Raw genomic sequence first — 26,287 nt, 5'->3', positions numbered from 1 at the left:
CTCTTTTCCAGACAAGACACATGAAGCCTATACATGTTTGTAATAAATCGCCAGTGGTGGAAGAAGTATTCAGATCCTTTACTCAAGTACCAATCCAGCAATGTAAAAATACTCCATTACAAGTCAAAGTCCTGCATGAAAAGTCCTACTTAAATATTAGCAAAATGTAGTTAAAGTATTAAAGAAAAAGTATTTGTTAAATTATTAATGCTGAAGCATCAGTGTGTAAGCAGCATGTTACTGTTGTAGCTGCTGGAGGTGGAGCTAGTTTGAACTACTTTATATACAGTTAACTGGTTTAGTCCAGTGGTTCCCAACCTAGGGGTCGGGCCCCTCCAAGGGGTCACCAGATTAATGGGAGAGGAAAAAAGAAAAAAACAAAGCTCTGATACACAATTTTTCTCTAATCTTTGATTTTTGGTGAAATATTGTATCATTTGAACATTTATTGAAATGAAACCATGTGACATGTTTAGAGGGGAAAATCACTATTTGGTGGAGCTGTTAACAACTCATAGATATCTGAAATGTGACCCGACTACACACTGCTTTTTGTAAGACGTCAAAAGCCAAAAAGGTCGGAAACCACTGGTTTCATCTTTAACAATGTGTTGTATTTTAAAACCTCGTTACATACCTCCATTGTGTCAAATCTTCATCTGAAAAGTAACTAAAGCTGTCAAATAAATGTAGTGGAGTGAAAGTATGAAGTAGCATCAAATGGAAATATTCAAGTTAAGTACAAGTACCTCAAAATTGTACTTAAGTACAGTACTTGAGTAAATGTTACTTTCCACCACTATAAATAGTACAGTTGGTCTTGTTATTTGTGCAGGGAATTAAAAAGATCCTACAAACAAAGAGGTATTCTCTTGTCTCATTGTGCAGGTTTATTAACATGTACACCTGTCAGCTTTGTTTGTGAAATACATATAGTAAGTAGCTATGGAAAAATACATAAAAATGTTTCAATTAGCAGAACAATTAAAGTAGAAAATGTATTAAGTGTTGAACAAGTGTTGACAAAGGAAAAAAAAACAAAACCACATTGGAACTGTATTGGCAGAAAATGTGAGAAATTGTGCCTTTTTGGGGAAATGTGGAATTTGAAGGAGAATATTTAAGTCAGTGCTCCTGTCACAGAAAATAAGATATCCTGTCAGAGATGTGTCAAAATAGCTTCATGCTGAAAACATTTGCCAACATATAACTCCTCTTTGGGAGTCAGATTTGTTCCCTCTCTTGACAACTTGTTTTTGTTTGACTAAAGCCTGTTTGTTAGTCAGTCAACAAAACTGACTTCAAAGGGTATTAAAAAGTAATTTTCATTCATTTTTATAAAAACTTCAGTTCTACATTAATGCTAATTAGAATCATACCCATATAACCAGATAGTTGTGAGGTGAGATTATAGCAAGTAAATGTTTGTTCTTATTTCAGGTTTTATGAGGTAATAGATGATTTCTTCAATTTAAGCTGGATTATAGAACATAATTGTTTTGCAACAGTGAGCTTTCACTTGCTGCAGATACTGCAAAAGCCAATAAAGCTGTAGAGAAAAGAACATAACGTCAGCAGAGAGATGAAATACTCATCTGAACATGCAGAAAAATTATGTACTGTAGGTGAATCAGTGCCACTTTAGACCCCGACTCCCATACACCAATAATAACTAGATTGCCAACAATTACTCAAATGATTATAATTCAGTTATTCCAAACATTCATCTCATTAAACAGGATCAGGATGTCGAGCAGCTACGGCCACCTCACAGTAACAGGCTCCTCAGTTTGAACCTCAGTCCTGGTTGTGTCTGTCCAGATACAATCACAGTGAAGTGGAGACTCTAAACTGTCCATAGTTGTAAATGTAAGTCTGGTTATGTTTGTCTGTATGTCTTTTTCCTCCCAATAAATGTTGCCACAGGCTGCAGTTTCCTTAAATAGGAATATTTTATCACGGAAAATTATGTGAACGTGTCTGGTTAAAGGGATCATATGCATTTAAACAAAACATTATCTATAAATACTGTTTAAAAATGTTAAACCGCTTTCAAACTTGAAATTAGATTTTTCTGTAATCGTTATCTTGTACTTTTATGTACTTTTTTGTTTCATAAAATGACATGTTTGAGTATATTTGTTCTACAATCTATGTGTTATGGACTTATTTTATAGCACAACACTATTTCATAGAATTCAAAATACATATTTGTTATAAACAGTGTATAAGCTGTATTTTGGTTTGACAAAACATGTTTCAATGAGCGTCGAGCTCAAGGACACCAAGATTATCAATCTATCTCTGAAATCTGTTTAGCGGATATTGATATTGACACGCGGGTCAGGTGATTAAATCACAATGGAGGGCAGCCTTTTTTCTTTTTTTTTTTGCTTTAAAAAGGTTGTGAATCCTGTAGGATTTCAGAGAGATGGGCACACATAACACACAGGATCTATGTTCCAATAAATACAAACCTCGGCAGGGGTCAGAGGTCAAAGGTTATGGGACTGAAGTGCAATGACCCTGGCACAGCAGGACATTCTCTCTATAGAAATGTAATTCTTTCTGCAGTGTGGCCCTTGTGTTACCAGCCCAACCCCCCACTGTGTTGTCACTTGGGAGCATGAAGAGAGAAGTAAAAATCAGCTCAGAGGACTTCAGAAAAAGTTTCTTCTTCTTCTCTAACATCAAAATGTGAATTGGGATTTGGAGAGAGGGCTGAAGTAGAATCAAAAAGCTGCAGAGTTGAAGTTCATGTTTGTCAAATTAGGGAAATCTACATTAAAATCTATTAGAAACATTTTTTATCTTATATTCAAGTATGGAAAGTATAGACAGGACAGGGCTCAAGAGATCAATATAATTCAACACTTAGCTCTTGTGCTGACACTAATTATGATTATTAAATAGATACAATGATGTGTTTGCCATTTTGTTAATATTTGGACATTTTTGTGCATTTTCCCACAGAAAAAAGAGATTTAAAAAAAATGAAGACATCTGACAAAGATGAGTCAATGTTTTAGATTGTGAAATTATTTATGTGCCAACATTTTTTCCACACACATCAGTTTCAACTGTGATAGTTTAACAGTCACCACAGACGGTTTCCAGTGCTTTTATTTACAGAAAAGTGACTAGACTTCATGTTACTGTACACTTTGATATTTTCCCTTTTTATAAATACCCATAGGGTAATAGGTCCTCAGTAGCTTTGAGTGCATTATAAAACACACAACCCTAGGTTAATGCGTCCTTTACTAACCATACAAAACAGTGAACAAAGTACCAATTGTAACATAGAAAATAAAGGATACACCATGTTACAAAGTTACAGAAAATACATACTATATATATATTGTCACACGAAAAAACAGCAAAAAAGCTTGCGACAGAATACACTCGCACAGTTGTTGTTGAGTCACAGCATTCAATCGTTAAAAAAAACCATCCAAGATGAAGACAGCTTAACATACTGATCAAGGTCTTTCATAAATTTATATCTGTCATTTATGTTGTGTGTTTTGGCTTTCGTGCCACTGTTTGTAACTGGTGTCACAGGAGAGCGTTAAGGCAGCACAGTATGTCCACATCCTGCGGCAGACGGTAGTTTTAGTCTGTCGCAACGAGCCCACGAAAAGATCCTTCACAGTGCTGAGCGACAAGAGGAGACGGCAGTGTCACAGAGATTGTACTGGTGTCAGTATCAGCTTAGAGCACACTGATCCTTCAGTCGCTGACATCACTGACTGACTGTTTGTAGGACTCCTGCGTGTGTGTGTGTGTGTGTGAGTGTGTGTGTGTGTGTGTGTGTGTGTGTGTGTGCTGACTTATGAGACTGACGAGAGAAACTCTGGCAGAGGTGTACATTCCTTAAAACAAAGGCACAGCTTGGCAGCAGCATTGCACTCTTAAAATGATTTTGCTGCAAGTTTTGAGAATCTATATGATTTCAAAGAGACTTTTTTTCTTTCTTCCAACAGTGGGCAAAAACATAAATTGTTGTAGAAATTCCATTAAACCGCCGCACAAATTACACCACAATCATCAAAATGATTTAATGAGATGTTTCAAATTGTCAGTACGTCCATACCATGATTCCTATTACCTTGCATTGGTACTTTTCACACTCTGCTACTCCTTTTTCTTATGTACTTGATTGGAAGTGTTGAGAGACTTTCCATCCACCAGCTTGGCAGGCCTGGAGCTTATACACGGCTGTCCAAAGCAGCGTTTAAAGGCTATTTCGCCCAGCCTGTGGTGGCCTCTCCGTTGATGTAGGCAAAGCCGGGGAAATGCTGTGAGTGTTCATACTCTGAGTTCCTGCGTGGGCCCAGGGGAGAGTACATGTCCCCGGAGGCGGCATAGCGGGATGAATGCATAGGTGGGCTGGTGTAACAGCTGTTAGCCGGTGACACATCTGGCCACCGGGGGGCGACAGGTGCGGGGTGCAAGCGAGGAGTGCTACCCATCAAGCAAGGCTCCATTCGGGACATCTGACCGTTGAGCTGGTACTGCGGAAGAAAAGAGGAGGAGAGACGTTATAGTGCTGCAGTGAAGTCCTTTATTGACAGAAGCAGGAAAAAACAGCGATTAGATTAAAGCTGCAACTAATGATTATCATCAATTAACCTGCTGATTATTTTCTCAGTTGATTGATTTATTGTTTTGCCTGTAAAATGTCAGAAAATAGAAGTGCCAATCATAATTTACCAGAGTTGAAGATCATAATTCAGATTTTGTTTTGTCCCACCAATTGTCTAAACTCAAAAAATATCCAGTTAACTATCATATGAGACAAAGAAAAGCATCAAATCAGCACATTTAAAAAGGTAGAACCTGTGAATGTTTGGGATTCTGCTTGAAGCGCGACTCAAATGATTAATCGATTATCAAAATAGTTTCTGATTCATTTTCTGTAAACTGACTAATTAAGCAACTGACTAACTGTTTCAGCTCAGGATTAAATCATTGCCAACTTTGTAAATTATGAAAGACGCTTAACGTGGACATCTGGATGACAAGTTTGCCAAAACATTTCAAGGAGTGGACACAAAAGTGATAATAACTGTGTAGAAATCTTATAATTTCCTTGTTGATAAATGCAATTAAAAGCTATTAAACTATAGATTAGACAGAAGAGACTAAATGAATAATAAGAAAGATAAGATTTGGTGGCGAGTTTCAATTGGGGATTTTTTTTGACTTTAACATCCCTCATGGATGAGGGGTTACAGATCCATCAATAAAGGTTAGAGTCAAGGTTATTTTCTCTCTGTTCAAGTCCAGGCTCTCCAGCACTTACACTGCTCAGAAAATTCTGTCTTGACACCAAAAATGTCTCAAATTGTTCTCTTTATTATTTCGATTTTTCATCTTTAATTATTCAGTTAACTGTTAAATTATATTTTTCTTTAATTTTGATTCCCATAAAGAAATAGGACTGAAAACATGTTTGTTAGCTGTCTGACGGAGAGTTAGATGAGAAGATCAAGATCACTTTTATAACTGTTCCACAAATATAGGGCTATAGCTAGCAGTCACTTAGTTTAGCTTAGCATAAAGATTTGGAACAGGGGTTGGTTAAGCGCAAGGAAAGAAATAGTCTGGCACATAACCACCTGTAAAATTGTGATTTCTTTCGGTACAGATACAGATAACCGAGGTAAACCGGATATAATATGTTAATTATTGAGCTTTAGAGGTGCTGGTTGGCAGACTTTGTTAATCCGAGGCAGAGCCAGGCTAGCTGTTTCCCCCTGTTTCCAGTCTTTGTGCTAAGCTAAGCTAACCGGCTGCAGGCTCGGGCTTCACATTTAACAGACAGATATGAGAGTGGTGTCAATCTCCTCATCCAACTCTCTGCCAGAATGTACAGAAGTATATTTCCCAAAATGTTGAATTAGTCCTTTAATGAAGGTCTAAATGCTGTACTTCTTTGGTGGAGAGGTACAGGATTCTATATTCACTAATGGCCTAAAAGTAGTCAACATTTCTGGAAACAGCCAATAAAATACCCACTATGTGCTAATTTTTTCATTATAGTGCTGAAGGTTGCTGAAAGACATGACCTCAGTGTCCTTAACGGCAGCCACAGTCCTGCTGATATCATATTCGATAATGTGTGTCAGCCATGTTGCACAAAGTGTGAACTGACCCTCCTGATGGTAATTTCCTGTCAGGGGAAATTGCTTCACAAGTTGTACCACAGTGATCAAAATAGAAAATCAAGCCACTTAAGACAATTAGCTGAAAAAGTGTTTTTCCTGTGTTATATATGTTGCCTATGGTGACCGCATTGACTGCGTCGGCCTGTTGATAAAAATATTTCGGACAGATGGGGATCTGACAAAGTTTTCTGTTCGTTTGAGCTCCATCTCCAACCTCTCACATGGACAAAGTGCAGGCATTGTGCCCGATTTAAGCTCAGACAGGCCTAAAAAAAAAAGTGGAAGTAAAACCCTTCTCCCTTTTCTCACTAAATATAAACACGACAGTCGATTCCATTATGAGGGATCACGGCATGGAAAAAGACAGTCACTGCAGGTCAGAGAGCAGAACAGACGGCTCAGCTGCCTCTTGTTCACAAGCAGAAAAGAGACCATTGAATAACAATATTTTAATAAACGCCCCCTTGCCCTACTCTGCGGCTACTGGCTCAAACAGATGAAGAGACCATTGAGAGCTGGAAAGAGGGGTAACAGAGCAGGGCCCCTCTTGGCCCTGGCCGAGCCACCTTTCACTGTCTGCTTCCGCTGTGTGGAGAGGGTGATTCGGGGACTTTTAGAAACACGGCGAGCGCTCAGGCCCGGCTGAACTCCTCCCACTATAAAGGCCGTGGAGGCTGGAGGGCCCTTGACAGGAAATTACCATCAAAAGAGTAAACTCACACCAGTCGCTACATGAGCTGTAACATCAGCGACTCCTTCTCACGTTTAAATCTTCAGTCCTTTATTTACTGTCTTTAAGGGACAGCTCAGATTTGAGGGGCCAGTCTGATCATTTTCTCACCCACAGAGCTGCTGTTGTGTAAATAATGTATCTTGGCACTTAATTCTGGGCATATTTATGTGCATCTGCTTCTACTTGCTAATGTAAATAACATAAGACAGTTGCACACCTTTCGGTATTGTAGCTACATACAGTTTAAACTTTACAGTTTACACATTAATACAAACATTCACTCACATTATTGCAAACATCATATTCATATTTGTTTTTTTAAAAAGTGGTGGAAAGTGACTGCATACCATTACTCAAGTACTGTGCTTAACTACAATTTTAGGCGTTTGTACTGTACTTAAGTATTTCTACTTCTATATTTCTACATTTCTGAGGGAAATACTGCACTTTTTACTCCTCTACATTAATCTGTCAGCTACAGTTACAAGTTGCTTTGCAGATTTTACACAAAAAATATATCATCTAATAATATGGTACATTTGTTATAGATTAAACTTCCCTACAGTATTTTAGTAGTTAAAATGTCTCCTTGACCAGCTGCAACTTTAGAATATACCTTATACAGTATATTTCATATCAATTACAATAATCCAATATAAAATATATGATGACTTAAAACTGAAAGGAGTCATTTAGCATAAAGAGTACTTTTACTATTGATACTTTAAATAAAGTTTGCTGATAATACTTGACATTTAATTATATATAATTTTGAATACATTTTTTATTGTAACTCAGTACTACACTGTATTTTCATACTGTGTTTTACTTAAGTAAAGAATCCAAGTACTCCTTCCGCCACTGTTTAAAAAGTACCATCAAGTTTTAAGTTCAGCTAGTCCAAACGTATTGCTTTAAAAGTGAAGTGATTGTGAGGTGGGGTCCTCATAATCCTTTGCATTTTGCATTCAGTTACAAGTTGGTAAAACCAAACCAAATTTGGTCAATTTGGATAGTCATTTATCTAAAAACAGTAGCATATACTGTATGTACACATCGGGTGGAAATGAAGTTTTCATTCTCTAAATGTAATTTAATTTTAAAAAGTTTTAGTAAGTTGGTTATGAAATAACATTAAAAATGATTTTAACATTTTAAAATTGTTTTTATACCTAAATAGATTTTTATAAGAGTAACTAATTGATTTACATTAAATAAAGACACTATTGGTGACTGAGGCTGACCTGTGCAGATGAGCGATGGTAAGCGGAGTAGTGGAGGGGGGCTGGGATCGCCGGCTCATGGGCCAGACTCGGGTACTGGCTCTGGATGGAGTGAGGGTGCTGGTTGGCATAGCTGCCATAGTTGTAGCTGCCAGTATATCTAGGATGGAGTAAGCAAATCAAAATCAATTAAAAAAACAAAAAACAAACAAAAAAAAAACACCATTGAAAGGTTTCCAGAAATGTTAAGGCTGAAATCATAATTACCCATGCTCCTCTCTGTGGGTGTAGACTGGCATCCGGTGGGTGGAGGACGGAGGAGGGACTGGTGCACTGCTCCTCATACAGGACAGCTGCTGCCCGGCCTCTGGAGCGGAGCCGCCTGCTGTTGTCACTGTGTATGTAAGGGACCAGGTATATGACTGAACAGCGCCTGGTAGACACATATATGGAACACAGAGACAAATGTGACGGTGCAGACGATCTAACTGTGTGTGTGTGTGTGGTGAAACTTTGCTTGTTCGGGACGCCTGCTGCGTGTGACTATGAGTCCCCTTCTCACCTGTGGTGGAGGTGACTCCTGTGTACTCCGGGGACACGGCTGCTGTGGGGGAGCTGACCGAGGAAACACCCACAGAATGGACCGACCGGGCCGGAGAGTAGGATGCTGGAGACGGGGAGGTGGGAGTGGTTTCTGTCAGCGTAAATTCCTCCTCTCTCTCTGCTGAAGGTGAGAAGAGACAACAGAAGGCAATTTAATACAACCGCAATGGCATGTTTGGTGTTCAGGAGCCAAAACAAATCTTCAGTTGCTTTGAGAAGGTCAAACTTTTTGTGTGTGTACAATTAAAACACATGTGGGGCAAAGTACGCATGTGTACTACTGTAAATAAAAGAAAAGTTAAGTTGATTCTACAATATTCTGTTCATCGTATTTCTTAAAGCAGGTTTATTGCAAACACACAACCTTTAATAGACTTAATATACTGCATTTATAAAGGTTTAGATATGCCTCAAAGGTTTGGATATAAGCACAATTAGATAAAGGTACAATTCACTCTTTTTACTGCACTTTGTACAAATATAAAGAGAAGTACCTCATGTCAATATCACCATATGTAAGCTGTAATTGCAAAATCTTCAATTGATAAGAGTAAACCTCCTCAAAGACCATCGTTTCTGGAGATTTTCTGCCCACTGACCCCCCTCTTAAGTCAGAAAATTTTCAGTTTCAATATTTAGAGATTTACTGTGTGTTGTATTCTTGAGAGCACAGCAGAAGCTCCAAATCCAGTTAAAAACTTTAATAAAAATATACGAAACAACGATCGATACATCAGTCTTGAGGATCTCTGGTGACACCACTACACTACTAGACATGTTTACAGCTGTACTGTACTGCAGGTAGCGGTCTCACCTGTGCTGCCCTCGCCCTTCATGGCCCTCATGAGGTCGTTGGCCCTCTCCTGGCAGTGCAAGGACTCCAGCAGGTAAAGCACATAATCATCAAACATGAGATGGATCAGGTGGAAGGATCCTGCGTAGACACGAAGGATGAGTTTTACACAGAGAAAGACGAGTGATTTGTACAAAAACACGTGGTTATATGGAATTAACTGTGTGTTAAAAAGTGACTTTGAAAAAAAAAGCCTATCCATCTTTTAGGTTAGGACATAAATGATTATGACCATTAAGATTGAAACATTTCTAAAAGCATCTGAGTGATGACATCACATCCTCCAGACTGACAGGACGGCTGCTGTTATTGAAATTTTAAAAAAAAAATCAAGTGCGGTTGTTTCCATGTATCGAGTCAGAGCCAGAAATATGTCAGCTGACCCCGGGGTCGTGCGGAAGATGAGACCGTGGCATGTGAGGGAGTGTCACAATTGTGTCATTGTGCCGGTCACTGCTGCCGCCGTACGCATAATAAACACTTGTGGCTATTCAGGGGAGCCGGCCGTAATCCTGACCGGTCATAAAACGGAACAGACAGGCAAACACATCGGGAGAGGGGACGGGCGCTTTTGTTAATTAGCTGTTTGTGCACAGAGACCTGCTTTATCAAAACACTGCAACCAGCTGTGTCTTTGATATTCACAGACAGAAGCCAAAGGACAGAAGTAAGGGAAGGAGAAGCCATTTTCCCCTTTCTTTCGTTTTTTACGGCTCTTCTCTTACTGCAAACCTAAGTCGTGCACAGTGCGCTATTAAACAACAGCAGTGTGATCTGTTCCTCCTCTCTTCTTTTTCACACTTAACATACACAGAGTAAATGCTTATTTTGTTGCACTCAACCAAAATTTAGATCATTTTTTAGGAGTTTATAATTTTACATCAGCCGTCAGTGATGTTAAGAGTTTAACCTGCAAACATCAGACATAAATGTGAGATGATTCACCTTTGGAATAAACTTGAATTTGCCTGAGCAGTGGCTCAATAAAAAAAAAAAAAAAACTAGAACTTTTTTTGGACATCCCTCAATTATTGAGGTAAAATCTTTATTTCATATAATCTATTTTTTGTTTTTCAAATAATGTTACAGTGCAAATAGTTCCTAATGTACATTAAAATCAAAGATGGTCCGCTCAGGTTTTGGTACAAACCTAAATTACAAACATACAGTATTGTCTCATGAAGCATAATTTAACCAAAAGTCAAAGATCTCTGTGTGCACTGTTACAGTCGAGTATAAAGCCATTAGCTATAGAAACAGGCAGGTTTAATTGTCTGCATGAAGAGGAAAAGATTGTTTGTTATGTGATTTAGGGGGAGATTGAAGTCCATTTTATGTTTTATTGCTCAACGTAAGATTAAATGTCTTCAATTTTTAGTAAAATGTGTATCTGATGAGTTCTTCTGGTTGCATTATTATAAAATCTTGAGCTGTGTTTTACAAAAGGAGCTTTTGTTTGTAATAGTAGAAACAATGTTCCTGTCTGATAAATGTTTCACCACTGCAGCAGTATTTTTGGAGTCATAACACTTGTATGTATATGATACATTAAATAACATAACTAACTAGCTACTGTAAACACATAATACACTGAATTAATGATGACAGCAGGAGCAGCAGCAGTGTGACAGACTGTTAGCAGCTCACCAAAGCTGGGTGCGCTGTGGAGGGTCATATCCCGGATGACTCTGGTACCGAAACACGACCACATCAGCAGGAACTGTTGGGCCACCTTCTTCAGGCACCCGGGCCTCTTCCCTGCCACCTAGAGAGAACATTTCCATGAGAAAAGAGGGGGAAGGGTCGGGATGCCGGGGTAGAATTAACCCCTAGGTCCGTATTGGGGCTTAACCCTCAGGAACGAAAAACATGTCAACAAGTCAACTATTTAATTTGCCCCCAGGGACACGCCTTCCTATTGAACTATTGTCTGGGCAGTCCAAGACGTTGCCGGGGCAACCAAATTTTACAAGCCCATATCTGGCACATAATGGACGCAAATGGGAAGCTTGAAGACATCATTAACTGGGAGGATTGCAACCTAAGTGCCTCCGTGTAGGAAAGACAAGAAGCTTTCAGCCACAGGTGTCTTTTTAAGGGCAAAATCATCAGAGTCCTGCTGTGCAAATACTTCAAGCTTTTAGGTAAAGTCGCTTGAAAAAAAAAATATAAACATCGCTTCACAACAAATGCAGATGGAGCGGGTAAGAATGTGCTGAGTCAGACTAAATTTCAACAGCTGTTTTTTGAAATTAGTTTAAAAAAAAGACGGTATTTGCTGCCTGACCTTGACGACACAGCGGTCCACCATCGAGTCCAGCCACTCGATGTAAGCCTCGATTGGAGACTGCTCCTCCAGTAGACGATCAAACTCCTGATACACTGTGACAGGAAGGAGAAAGTCAGGTTACACACTATTTTACATCACATGAGACTGAGAAAAAACACAGATTTGGATGCAAATGGCATCTTTACACGTCAACTTGCACGTATCTATGACCTCTGATCCTGTCAAGGCTGATTCAGAGGAGTGAGGACGGAGTGAATTGGAGATGCTCCACGGGGTGTTTCAGCGGAGAGTGAACTTGTTTAACCTTTTGGTCTCCATCATTAATGCTTGACTCTGCTGGTCGTGGGAATGATTGTTCCTCGCTGTGTTGTTTGTGTGGTAGTAAAGTGTGACTCTCTGTCTGTCCGTGAGACGCAGCACTTAAGACGACTACGAGTAGGATCTGTTTAAATGCGTCGGACTTACAGTGGATAATAAGCTGCCTGTGCTCCTCTTGTGAGTCCTCCATGGTGTAAAGTGTCTGCTTGGTGATGCTGTTCAGGTCCACATTCCTCCAGTCCTCCAGCATTTGAAAGGTGATGTCGGCGCTGTTTATCACAGTTCGCGACGCCTGGGGAACCAGATAAATCAACAATATTACTGACACAAGCATACTCATATGCCTTATCAGCTGTTTGTTCATATGGATTTTATTAAAAAAAACATTCAGAACATGATAGGCACCTGACATAGGTGGTTTAATGAGGTTTGCCGCTTTAGAATCTGAGAAAATCTCCTCGATACTGGAAACAAAAAGGAGAAACAAAATGATGGTTAATCCTGTCATCTTCCTTTAAAAATGAAAGCATATTTTATCAAGATGTGAACCATTATGACAAAATGTGGATTTTTAAAATGGAGACACTTACATTCAAATTTGATATTCCTCAGGTTCTCCGGAAGGTCGTGAAGTGCTATTTTAAGCCACTCATCAAGCTGTTTGGCAAATTTTCGAATAACCTGAGTCAAACTGTGGAGGGAAAACCAAAGCGCAATAAATACCTGAGGCACCTCTTATTATTTAATTTAATTTCAGCTGCACCAAATTATTATTTTCATTATAGAAAATAATGATGATTTTCTTGATTAATGGATCAATAATGTGGTCTATAAAATGTCACACAGCAGATTAAAAAATGCAGATGAGAGTCAAATGAGACGTCTTCAAATTGATTCTTTTGTCTGACCAAAATTTAAAGATATTCAACAGGCCAAACACCACTCGTTGAGGAGGACAGTGCAATGCTATTGAAAGCTATAGAAAAAGCTAGTAAGTGGGCCTTGAGTTGAGATTTATTTTTTTGTTAAACTACAAGCCTAGGAGTGAGCTCAGATGCTTAACAAAGACATTCAGATTACTCTCATATGTGACAGAGAAAAGCAGCAAATCCTCACATTTGAGAAGCTGGAATCAGCAAATGTTTGCTTGAAAAATTATTCTAACAATTATTTGATGATCAAAATTGTTGCAGATACATTTTCTATTGAATGACTAGTTGATTATTTGATTATTAACGTTTTAGCTTTACAATTGTGAATGTAAATTTGTGCTTAAAAATCCAAAACACAATTTAGATAGTACACAATTTTATGAGTGGAAAACTTCTGACATCTGTGGCTGCAACATCTGCATGCAGTATTGGTTAAACAAAGCAAAATTACATATTTTGCTTTGCATGGAAAGGAAGAATGATTACCCTTCTTTTCATATACAAAAGGTGGTGATATTTCCATTTTTGCCATATTTTGATCCTATTACAAGGTCAGCAGTTAAGCTAAGATTTGAGTTAACACTGATGTGTTCAGTATGCAGATCAGTAGGAAAGACATGCTAAGAACAATTTGTTCTACACAATAACACACCAAAATCCTACTGCTGATATAGCAGTGTAATATAGTAAAAAGTACAGTATAGTAAGAAGTGTAAAGTATTTTATTGGTGGTGGTTAAGGTGAGTTTCCCCCCTTCACTGTGAAGCACTTTGGGTATCAAGACAAAGTGCTATATAAATGTAATCCATTATTATTATAAGAAAAAACAAACTTGCATGCAAGTTAACCTGAAGTGTGTTAAACAGCTTAAATCATTAAACTAAAACATTACCATGACATTACTGTGAATGCAGCAGCTTTTCACACTGCAGGTTTGCAAAAATAAAAAGTGTAAAGACAAACTTCTCTTATCCAGTTTAAGTAATAGCGAATAAGAATATGCTACAAAATTCACTGATGTTAAGAGTGAAGGTTACAACACCTCACCTATCAGGCAGTGCTTGCAGGACAGTGGGCATCAGCACCCCAGAAATGGCCTTGTAGAGGATGGAGTCACAAACGCCGACTATGTTCACCACCGTGGGGGAGCCGAGGACAGGGAGCATGTGGGGCGGCATGCCCTGCCAGAAGTGCAGCAGGAAGCTTTGGACCTGAAAGTACCAACACACGCCATGTTATTTAACATCACCGAAAATAAAAGTTTAATGTTTTTCTGAGCTGAGCTTTGTTGCCTACAATCAAACCGTTTGTGGAAACAGAATTTGATCCAAAAATAGTTTAAAACTGAGAAACCTTGCCTCATCAAAGTTGGCTCGGATGACCGTGTCCAGTATCCTCTGACAGTGCGTTCTGTACATCATGATGAAGGTTGACACCTGTGGGCAACAACAGAGTATTAATCTAATTGCACCACAAACTTAATAGCTTTTCTCTCTTTTGGGAAAACTAAAGAAAAAGTGGTACAAAAACAAGGAAATAAATCTTGAACAAAGCATGTGAACCAATAAATACATGTTACAGGTCTAGGCTGGAGCGAAGTAATATAAAACTTTAGAGCTTTAGAGATCAGCAAAACACAAACCATTTAAAATCATGGCCCCCTCTTTAAAGGCCGGACAGCTAGTGCCTGTCCTTTGTCCATTACTAGATCTTATTATCTCCCCCAAAAGATTAAGAGTTAGTGAGGAGCCAGCATATAAATCCTCAAGGTCCTTCTCTAAATGCAAACCCAGTGAAGGTCCCGGGCCAGATAAAAGGCCGGAGCCAGAGGGGGCGCAGAGATGGTGAGATGGCAGGGAGAGGTGGAGGGGAGGGGTGAAGCTGTAAGGATGGACTTTTAAAACTCCTGTTTACCCTCTCTTCTGGCAGGCTGGCGGGCAAATTTAGGTCTTTGACATTTGGAAACTCTGGCAGGAGCGTCCCCAGTTTGGAGCGCGGTGAATACGCCACTGTCTGCTTCGTGACCTCTTTCTTCCCCGTCTCATTCACCCACGCCGCTCCCTTTTTGGAGTACATCACGTCATAATACTGAGAGGTCTCCTTCACCGCTATGCCGTAGTAGTGGTACCTGAGTAGAACAGAGGGTTTGACGGGTGAATAGAGCTTTTATCCCTCATCGAGTACTATTGGCACCATTATAGCCTAGAAACATTGGTGAAAGAAGAATGTGGAATAAAACAAGAAAAACAATTTGTTCAGATTTTATATCAATATATACATCTGCATACTGTTACAAATAAAACATAAGTAAAACTATTACATGCTTTTATCTGTTTTTTTCATGCAATTCAGAAAAACAAAATAATCTTTTCAAAATGTATATGTATGCTACATTTTCAGATCTTTACTAATATCATCAGTGATAAAAGTGTTTCGTATCGAGTTAAGAGTGTAAATTAGGTCATGAGAAAACGACTTTTTGATAAAAAAAAACGAGAATCTATGTAAATAAGTTATTTTAACTTTTATTGTTTTTATCCTGCGTCATGCTTAGTTTGAGGCATAACACCTTGTTTGTGTTACATGTTTTGTTTTTTTTCTGGCTTCATTTGTATTTTTTTTGGGTCTGCATCTCCATGTTGGATTGTATTTGTGGTTTTATTTTGTTACTTTTTCCTATGATAAATAAAACCAAACTAACTTACTTGGACTGCCCTCTTGTCCCCAGTCTTCTGGTAGTCAACGCTGGAAACTGTTGCCTTATAATCTGTTTATTGTACGAGAGAAAAAGTTGTCAGCTAAACATGTTTTTAAAGTGATAAGAGATTAGCAGTCTTCAACGATAATTTAGATAAAGCAGGAGGAAAAATTTAAGGAGATTGAAACAAGTAACACAACAGGTCAAATAAGTTCTTTATAAAATATCAAATGATATGTTTTTTACTCAGTTGAAGAAAGAAGTGTGTCACAGAAAATGGTTGGGAATCTATTGCACCTCATACAGTAAAGAGTACATTACTTAAAGGGAAATGCTGTACTTATACAGTATCTTTGGCTCTTTATGAGAAAGCGCTTAATAATGTCTTTTAGGACAACATGAAAGTCTCATAGCTGTATCCACAGGGAGGTCTGCGAGGAAAAAAAAAAGCTTTGAGAGCCATCCATTTATGACATCGAGGGGTATTACTTTTTTTTTCCTATATCAACAGTCTCCCCTCATCCATCCACCCACCCATCCTCACTCCTTCTTTCTCTCTCTCTCTCTTTTCCACTCCCTCCTTCTTCCTTTCCTCTCTTTTTGTCCCAAAGAGATTGGCTCCTTGGTCTAGCTCCTGGTGCAGAAACTTTAGCAAACAGTGTAGCTCTCCATTGTGTGGGATGAAAAAAGAGGCCAAGCTGTGAAGTTTCTGTCAGGCCCCGCTTGATAAATGAGCAGACAGGGAGGCAGTCCGGGCCCTCTCTCGTTTTTTTGTCCTGAATCAATGAAGCCTTCCTAAAGGACACCCCACACTGCTCCAGCCACTGATCTAACATTCCGCAACATCTCACCCTTCCAAATTTCCTTTAATTACACATTAATCCAGGCCCCTTCTCTTTTTCAATATCTTCCGACAGGAGCTGTGGAGGGGCGGGGGTGGGCCGGGTTGGGGGTTGGGGCCGGAGTCCAGGGTACAGGGGATGGCTGGGGGTAGGAAGGCTAAGGAACTTCTTGGGGTTGTGGGAACAGACGAAAGCACATCTCCTTTGGCTCTAGATTATGTGTTCAGTGAGCGACCGCAGAGCTTCGCTTCACACTGAGCTGCAGTTGATATTACTTCAACAGCAGCCAGAGCCGCAGCACAAAATGAATCCAGGCATGAAATGGACAGACTAATGCTTACGGCTGTCTGAGTGTACGAGATTATAGCCTTTATAGGGTTTATAACGTCCAACTGTTGTTTTGCATCTTCCTCTGTTGAGCCATTTTGTTCTAATTACTTTAAACATGCAGTGCATGTATAAATGTATATGAAAACCCTAAAAATCTGAGAAAAATATTCATTTTAGGGTGTCACAAAACTGTCAAATGCACCACACCTGCATCATGGATCAAAAAACATTTTAAAGAGAGACATTCACTACAGAGTGATTTTCACAAGTTTTCAATGCATTTAAAGATCATTTTGAGTTAAACTGGATGCCAGTGGGGATAATGAGTATGAATGTTACCTTTCCAAAGCTGGCTGCATTCACAGGCTGTGTGTCGTGCTTTTCACTGAAGTCTAGGTAATGCATGTAGAGGGCACTTCGGGGGATGCACACACCTTCGGCTATCTCGTAGTTCTCTTCTAGCCTGTAAATGACGACAGGATTCATCAGTATCCAGAAAATTACATCCAGAATATGGAGCGTTGTTAACATGAGTGATATGAAATGAGAAAATCGCATCTTTGAATTTAAACACGACTCATATGATCATGGCATTTCTGGTAAATGGTGAAAAATGTCAGCGAAAAGATGCAGTGCAGTGAGATAAAACTCACTGATGATATAAAATTATATGTTAAAATTAGGGGATTTAGCCTTTACAGTAAATTCTGCAGATTTGTAATCTCTACATCATTTAATGGTTTATTAAATCATACAGCACAACACACAATAGCACATGCAACACAACAATCTGAACTGAAAACTGAATAAAAGCACAATCATATAATTTTACATTAAAAGACACTTCAGGAAGGCTAAAGCAGCATCAAGTCCCCTCCTTCACAACACCAGACAACACGGATCATAAGACAGTCACTCATACATCCTAACAGTGTTAAATGTTTCAAAAAAAGCACAGTGAACAGCAGATTTACTGTAACACACGACTTTTCCTGTATTGTATTTAGCAGATACAATTACACAGACATCATCCAATGGAATAGACGTGTCCAAAAGATAATCTGCCGGATGATATCATGCAATCTCCTCACAGATGTTGTGGACAAATTATGATAAATTCTAGGCAGAGCAAAATGTGAAAATGAAATGAAAATGTTGTTTTTAGTGACTGAAACACTCATATCAGAAATTAGTTAAATCTCCATTAAGTGACATTTATTATATTAACGTTGACTCGAATGATGCCCTGAGAATCAAAACACTTTTCTACAGCTTTATGTAGTTGTTTGTGTCTCTAAACACGATGCTGCATTTCGCATATTCGTACATCAGTGCTGTGTTGTTATGAGTTTGTTTTGGAGTATTTCTGCCCCCTAGTGGTCTACGTAGGGCGCAGACTAAAACTGAATGTGTATCTAAAAATTGACAAGTCATGGCACACATATATATTTACATTGCCTGTGTACATCTTAACACTAACAACAAAAGGGGAAATAACTAAATAAGAAGGGACCCAACATTAAACCCTGAGGTACACCAGCACCATTACCAGTAGTTTTCTGTTTGAGATATGATTCACTCGTTTTGTGGCTTTAAGTGAAAAATTAATGTGATTTTTTGGTAATTAGGTTTTTATGATTTATGAGATTGAACGTTGTTTATAGAGCCCCTACCACACTGCTGTTTGTCAGAAAAACATTTGCAGCCTACAGAAATACAAATACAAACTTGACTGCAAGTTTCTAAATGTTAGGAGCACAAAAGGAGGAATGCCTTCCTGTTTGTCATGTTTATCCTGTATACATCTACTAAGATCATAATACCAGAGCCAGTGCTTAAAGAAGCAACAGATTGATCGGAAAGATTTAAATTCTGAGTCTGGACCTTCACAGAGTTAACAAACTACACATTAAATCCTGTCATCACCTCATTTAGATCATGACTTATATTCCCATTTACACCACAGGTCTGTTAATGCCTTTGAATTTATCTGTTAGCATGAACCCTCTACTTCACCTGCAATGTTAATAAAGAGGATTTCTTTGCCTCTCTGAGCTTTTGTAACCTTATTTATCAGTCCTAAATAAACGTATCTTATATGGTACTTTGTTCTTAAATATTTAGTATATATGGCTACTGTAGGATTCTGGTGTTTCTGTTTTATTGTTTCAGTGAGCCACAGGAGATGATCTCTTTGACCTGATTCACATTTCATGTAAACATACACTAATAAAAGGATTACAGTCATGTTTTCAGTGATAAATTATCTGTTCAACTTTATTCTCAAAACTGGTTAATTCATTGATGGGTATTCTGTATCCTACTGGCATACTGTTGTTTCAGATATGTAAATATATAAACCTCTTTTTAATTATTCTTCCGACAATCAGACTGAATATTGGTCAGTCTGTCCTGTAACCAAATTGTTCTTTTTTTCTGGTTTAACAATGAAAACCAGAAATTTGTCACAAAAATAGAGACACTGTTTACTTTAAGTGCAACATCCTGCTAAAATATCAGTACATTTCTTGAGTAATACTGCAGTATTTTTGTTCAAGTTATCCTCTTCATATTTGCAGCTGTCACTATTACTGCAAGACAAAATGCTCAATATAAACAGTGAAAAAGGATCACAATTACTACAGGGGCCAATTATAGTAGCATTTATGCGTATAAAGCTTCTTTTTAAATGGTACATAATTAGAGGTACATTGACTTAACTGCTTCTCATGCTGAGTTTCAGCTTCCCCTCAGTGCAGGTTAAATCACTGTTAATATTCATTTAAGCTGTGTGCATTTTGAATGCTATTAAGTAAAGGGTGTCATTGGTCATGGGGCTGTGCAACAGGCAGGAACAGATTGTATGAATTAGAGGTAATTGAGGTGGGGTTTCTATTTTATGAATTCATTTACGTACATGTGGAGGAAGTGATAGATGTGTTCATGTCAAAGCTTATTGTCATGTCTGTATGTGTAAAATGTCTCTATTGTGGTGCTGCGGTGCAGACAAAATTGCCTGTGGGAACAAACAAGACATAAAATCGTATCTGATTACACGATCAGATGGAAGATTAAGGTTTGAAAACAAATGAGATTTCTATAAATTCTGTCCTGTTGTTACTTAAAATACAACATTAGTTCAATATGTACAAACTAAAAATATACTTTAAAAACCACCATATTTGTGCTTCACCGGTAGATAATGTAAAGTCTTCTATCAGCGTTTTGTATGAGTGTCACGTAAAACTATTCAAACTGATGCAGTTTTGTTATCTAACATGACGAATGATGTAGGAAATACTTTAATGAATTATTTAACTTTACCACCGTCAATGGAAATACACGCTGTTATGTATGTATCATTTTAAATCATGCAAAATAAATTTGACTGATTCTAAACTTAATAGCATTTATATGTGATGGTATCTGTGGTATATATATATGTAATGGTGAGTGAAAGCTTAAGTCAGAATAATGCCTGGCTTTTTTATAGAGATAATTTTTGCATTCATGCACCATATTTGCATTTGATTATTTTGCGTTTGACATCAAATTTTGTCCTTTCTTTTACATTTTCTAACTTTTTTCTCATTATTTTTTACATATAACTATACAGTTAAAAAGTGTAAAAATGAAAACAACCCTTACCATTCCAGAGTAGCTGGTGTCGAATGTGGTTTAGAGGCTCTGTTGTTTTCTTTTTCTTCATCTGTAACATATAACACATTTAGGATTTTAGGGCAAAATGAAATTATTCAGGTAAAATGAGACATCACAATTGTGGGACTAGTGAATGTTTATATAACCAACCAAAATAATGTACAAAAACAAACTTTTTAAAAACTGACTTTAGCTGTTCAGAAATGGTTGCATTTATTGTACTAAACACTTAACATTAACTAACGATAAACAATAAATTAATGACGTATAGGAAACACAACACAATCAAACTGTACAAGATTCCTCAATGGATTTGGTAGTTTTAGTGGAACAGTGTTCCTCCTGCTTACGTTCATCGTTGGACATGTTCCCCAGAGACGTGTGACTGGAGTATCGCTTGCTCTCGCTCTCATTGAGGCATCTTTCAATCCAGCTCTCTAAAAAAGAGAAATGAAGGAGCTCAGATCACTAAATCTGCTGCACCAACTGTGACTGTGTTCAGAAAGACTGTATATTAAAGACTTAATGTTGTTATTTACACAGAAATCATTATGAAATTATAAATCTGGTCAAAAGGATGTGTTTTGTAAATCTCACAACAGTGGGCCTGCTAATTTCCATTTGTGTAAAACATCAGTTAAAATAGTTCTCCATTTTTTTTTGGTTTTGATTTAATTTGCTCTGTAATTGTCACTTTTAAAACATTTCTGAAGAGCTCATTTTATCCTGCAGTAGAATAGAGCCAAAGCTGTATTTACATAAACAGTGCAAATCACTGCCTATACAGGACACTTTAAATGTCACTAATGTGACAGGGCGAGCTGACAACAATCGATTGTATGGGCAGCGGTGCAGCCATGGCTCTATTTGAGATGTTTTCACCAAGACGGCAGGAATCCAGCATTGTTCCCCGGAGACTACGAGCGTACACACTCGCTTAAAAGAGCCTGTGCACATTACTGAGGCAGTCTCGTGGAATAGAGGCCATTGTCCTGTTTTAATTTCTACTTACAAATAGCTCAACTGGTGTGCTTTCTGGGGCCGAGCTGCAGCAAAACACCAAAGCTTTCAAGTAGAAACAGCCTGGTAGAGTGAAAATCCATTTAATTTGTTTTCCAAGAAAAGTATTTAGTATTTCATAATTAGGCCTAATTAAGAAGGAAGGAAAATTTATATGATTACTATTATTCTTGTTTATTTGAGTGCAAAGAATTCTTACGTGTTATTTTTCTATATTTAATATGATACAACCTCCCCTTTACCAGTCACTTGTAATTAACTGCAAGTGCATTACAGAATAATGGAATATAAAGTATGTTTTTCCATTAAATATAGTAAATATATATATATAATGTAACCTAAAATGGAAATAAACTAATCTTAGAAATATACTTAACTTACACTACTAAAGAAAAATACTTGAACAGCTGCTGTTTTCCCCTTTAACACCGTGAAAACTACTTTTGAAAATTGTGTAAATCATTTATTTTTTTCTGCATGTGAACTGACAACAGTCGCCATAGCAGCTGTTGCTAGGACAGACTGTTGGCAGGACGACCTGTTGGTGCAGCCCATGGGGGGTGAGTGGGGGGTGTGGGGGGACTCAGAGGAGGTCACAGATATTGAAAAGTTTTAGGGACGTAGAAGTTTACACTCGGAGAGGAGTCTACACCTCAATGTGAGGCACGTGCTGATAGAAAAGGTCAGACTGCAGTTAGCGTCCCATCATCGCTCCACAGGAGGAGAAACTGAAAACTCACAGCCGTCTCAGCAAGTTTTTTTCTTTCTATGTTATGAAATAGTATTATTTATTATTAGTAGTAGCAGCAGCTTACCCTTTAATACTCTCTAATACTGTTGTTATCACCTTTAACATTATTGGCAGTTTAATCGTATTCTACATAACGTTCCAATTATAATGCCTGTTACACAATTAAATAAGCAGCCTGTGCATTTTATCTTTGACTAAAACACCACCGACGTCACTGACGGCCCTCCACAACAGATTCTGACATCTCTAAACATTTACCAACAATATTTGCTTCTTTTCACCTAAAAAAAAAGCCTGGAAGTGAAAAAGTGAGTCCACTGAAGTGAAGCTAATTCTCCACAGAGGCTCAGATCTCAAGCTTCATTTGCCACAGGGACAGATAAGTTGGGGATCTAAATAATTGGATTAAATTTGATCAACAAGTGAAACGGATGTTCACTCATTTATAAACACACATTCAGGACTCAACCACCTTAAACTGCACCAGCATTTTAAAAAAAGGGTTTAATTAATCAAATAAACAATTTATTTTAAGTTTTTACAAAAAAGCCAATTCACAGCAGATAATGTAAATTACCGCATAATTTGTTTTATTTCAGTCTTTTAATCCAATTGAACATTAATCATTAATGTTTCTGATAGCCGAATAAAGTGCTCACTTATGGATGTAGAAGATATTTTATGGATAAATTAACTTTTGAAGTTTTGGCTAATTTATAAATTCTTTAGTTTTTCAGATTTTTAACTACAAAAAAAGAATTTAGCTGCAAAGAGCAGGTGCAAAACACTTTAAATCAGTGGAAAAATGTGTCCTGTAACATAAAAACACTTCCCAAAAATGTTGCTGACCAAAAACACTCCTTCGTTAATAACTTGAGAAATCTTTAAATTGAACAAGTGATAAAAAAAAAGTTCAAAACCAACAACCGAGCATCCAGATACTTCCTCTGAAAGACTACAGAGAAAAAGTTTGAGACTTCCACAAGTCCTGCAGCAGAAGCTGATGCAACGTTTCTGAACAGAAGCTGATTTTCTCAACACATCCAGAGCAGCAAAGCGAGCAGAGTTAACAGGACTGACCTGTGGAATCCATATCAGGCTCCTCCAGCAGCCCGCAATGCATCCTCTTCCCATCAACGACACTGGCTCCTCCAAGAAAATGGCTTAGTGCACACGTTTCCCCCTCCTCAGCGGCTCTCCCCTTGTCTCGCTCAGTGTTTCCGTGACCACTGCCCGTCACTGGAGATGTTGAGGATCTGAGGTTCGCCCAGAGAGGGGTGGTGTTGGAGGAGGAGAGGGGGGAGGTGGGAATAAGGGAGGAAGGGGGTAGAGACTCCAGAAATCCAGCGGGGGGAAAGCCAGACCCGTCAAAATGTTTGCTGATGTTTCATGGGAAAGGGGCTGATTTTATAGGAGCCCTGATGGGGACATGTCATTGATAGGCTTGGAAGGCTGATGAATGGCCCCAAGTCAGATGGGGATGTGGCAAGGCTCACTGGAAGTCTTTTGTGGGGCTGTTTTGAATAAGAAAAGCTCCCTCCCAACGAAAAAAAAAGAGGCTTAGATCTACGCAGTCCTAACACTGTGGCCTCCCCGTCTTCCATTATGGCATTTAATACGTTTTTATACACCCCCGAGCTCCAAATAAACATACATCCCTACACAATCGCCGCTCCTGCCATCCCTTCTGATTTTAACTCCCGTTCCACATCCCGTGGACACTTGTTGCCACATTTGGTTTGTTTCTTCCCTCCCTGGCTTGACACGCCGCCATTAAACCATCTTTGTGACAACTTTTTTCACAGAGATGACATATCATGTGCTCAGCTACCCAAAAAATTACACAAGTGTGAATTTTCTGGTGGAGTTCTCACCTCTTTTTGCTCACTCTTTCGCTGTGGCAACCTTATTTTGGTGTGCCTCTGAGAAGAGGGAACGGTCACAAAGGGGGGGAAGTAAAAGTGCAAAGCCTGAGGCTGGGAGGGCTCTGATGGAGTGCCTGAGAGCTGGAGAAGGGAAAGCTGTGATTAGAATATGAATGGAACCACAGGAGAGGGGGAGAGGAGAGGGGAAAGAAGAGGGGAGAGGAGAAAGGCGGATTATGGCTGAATTACTCACCACACCATGGATAGCAAAGGAGGACTTTCTCTTGCAGTGCGCAGGCGTGGGCACTGCTACTGCAACTCACCCACACACACCGTGTGTGCATCCACCTGGGAGCACGTATGGGACAGGGTGGCGGCAACATCACATGGGACACTGTGCAAAGGGCCACAATTTGTTAAAACAGGGGTGTGCATCCAATCAGACTCGTATAGGAAGGAAATAGCTGCTGGAGAAAGTAGAAGAATGGATCAAAAAGACTTGAAAAATCTAAAGAATGCAAAAAAAAGCCCTGCATTACCATAACAGAAACATCATTTCTGACCTGTCTGTAAAGATTCTCTGTGATTAAGAAAATATTTAACAAGAAAAACATTATTAAAGCACACATTCAAAGGCCTTAATAGTGGCTCATGCAAAGCTGTGACCTCAAAGGAGGATCTAATTAATTTCAGTCAAATAAGGAGAAGGTGGAGACGTCCTTTTTCCATCCTGCCACTGTTATCTGCTTATTAGGGCCTCATAAAATAGGACAGGTGCAGCCAGCAAAAGAGCCTCTTCCACCCTTTCCTATTCTCACACACTCTACCCGCACAAACGGATGTGTACCGCTTTTGTTCAGTGAAAAGGCCCCAATTGAGTTGTGTGTGTATGTGCGAGTGGGGGGTATGGTTACGCTACATACGACATGTTGGTGGCATTAAGGCTTTGGTTTAAAGAGGAAACCATATGACTCAAAGCTACTTTCTCTTCTTGTTGGCATGAATAAGGGCGTCGAAGTAACAAACAGAAGCTATATGTTGTCACTGAACATTGTTGTATGAAGCGTTCAGCTGTCTGTTTATCACATGAAATGAGAGCGCCTCTCTTCTATAAATGAAGAAGCTTTAATCACCTCAGGTCATAAATTTAAATAAACACCTCAAACTAAACTCCTTTTAAAGATTTTATGAGCCGTCAATTAGTTTCTAATTTACTTTAATACATCAGGGAACAAATATGTAGACAAACATTTTACTTAGAGCAGTTTAACAAAGGCAAGACGATAATTAAAAATGTAATATTGAATTTTCAGAAAAATCATGATAATGTGATCTTATGATACCACAAGCTGTAAAAAACTTAAGTTACTGTTTTTATTTTACACACATGAAGAGTTTGGTCCCATATACTGCAACAGTTATACACTGTTAATTGATTTTTATCACCAATTACATTGATTTGTAACTTTGTATACATTTGCTATGTAATAGCATACTGTATTTTTTTTTTTTTTCGGAAAACATCCTCATTTTTCATTATTTTAATACTGTGATAATGACTTCAACCAGATCGTCCAACCCAACTTTGACATTTCACTTCTGCTAAATGCATTTCCACCTACAGGCTGACTGTAAGCATGAGTTGTGTATTTCTTATTCATCTGTACACTTTGCATCTGTTCCTGATCTTTCACTGAGGTGCATTCAGATTTTTCAGAACAATAAGTGTTGGGAGTGATTTCATGCCATTAATACTTTAATACTAGAGAGCTCCCTTTATATTGTATTTATTAAGAAAACAAAATTATTTGTAGTTTTACTCTGTTCTTGTTAATGTGGATGTCGATATACTGATTTTTTGTGTGTTTTTCTGGGTTGCTTTTCAGAATTCTGCAACTTGTGAAGAAATGCTCTTCAGCAGCCACATTTTAAATCTCAGATTTTGGATCTTTTTGTCAGCACTTGAATGCACCGTGATAGACCGATAAACCTTTAC

At 38.4% G+C, this 26,287-nt stretch overlaps 1 protein-coding gene across 2 annotated transcripts; it reads right to left on the bottom strand.

Moving 5' to 3' along the window:
* Positions 1 to 3,105: 3,105 nt before the first annotated feature.
* Positions 3,106 to 25,211, bottom strand: rfx4 (regulatory factor X, 4). Of its 2 annotated transcripts, none has more exons than XM_067589428.1 (18): positions 23,507 to 25,211; positions 21,006 to 21,092; positions 20,644 to 20,704; positions 17,335 to 17,458; positions 15,831 to 15,892; positions 15,040 to 15,253; positions 14,484 to 14,561; positions 14,173 to 14,336; positions 12,784 to 12,884; positions 12,599 to 12,657; positions 12,341 to 12,485; positions 11,873 to 11,967; positions 11,233 to 11,350; positions 9,547 to 9,666; positions 8,692 to 8,853; positions 8,397 to 8,562; positions 8,151 to 8,289; positions 3,106 to 4,517 (listed from the first exon to the last, which is right to left on the bottom strand). In XM_067589428.1, exons 1-18 carry the CDS (start codon positions 23,547 to 23,549, stop codon positions 4,245 to 4,247), a joined length of 2,211 nt encoding a protein of 736 aa, XP_067445529.1. In that variant the 5' UTR covers positions 23,550 to 25,211; the 3' UTR covers positions 3,106 to 4,244. The 2 variants fall into 2 exon arrangements, with proteins under 2 accessions (XP_067445529.1, XP_067445530.1); XM_067589429.1 differs by having other exon boundaries at positions 8,397 to 8,523.
* Positions 25,212 to 26,287: the final 1,076 nt, after the last annotated feature.

Source organism: Thunnus thynnus, chromosome 5, assembly GCF_963924715.1.
Source record: "Thunnus thynnus chromosome 5, fThuThy2.1, whole genome shotgun sequence".
In the NCBI taxonomy this organism is placed as follows: domain Eukaryota; kingdom Metazoa; phylum Chordata; class Actinopteri; order Scombriformes; family Scombridae; genus Thunnus; species Thunnus thynnus.
This window is presented reverse-complemented; position numbering and strand designations above follow the sequence as displayed.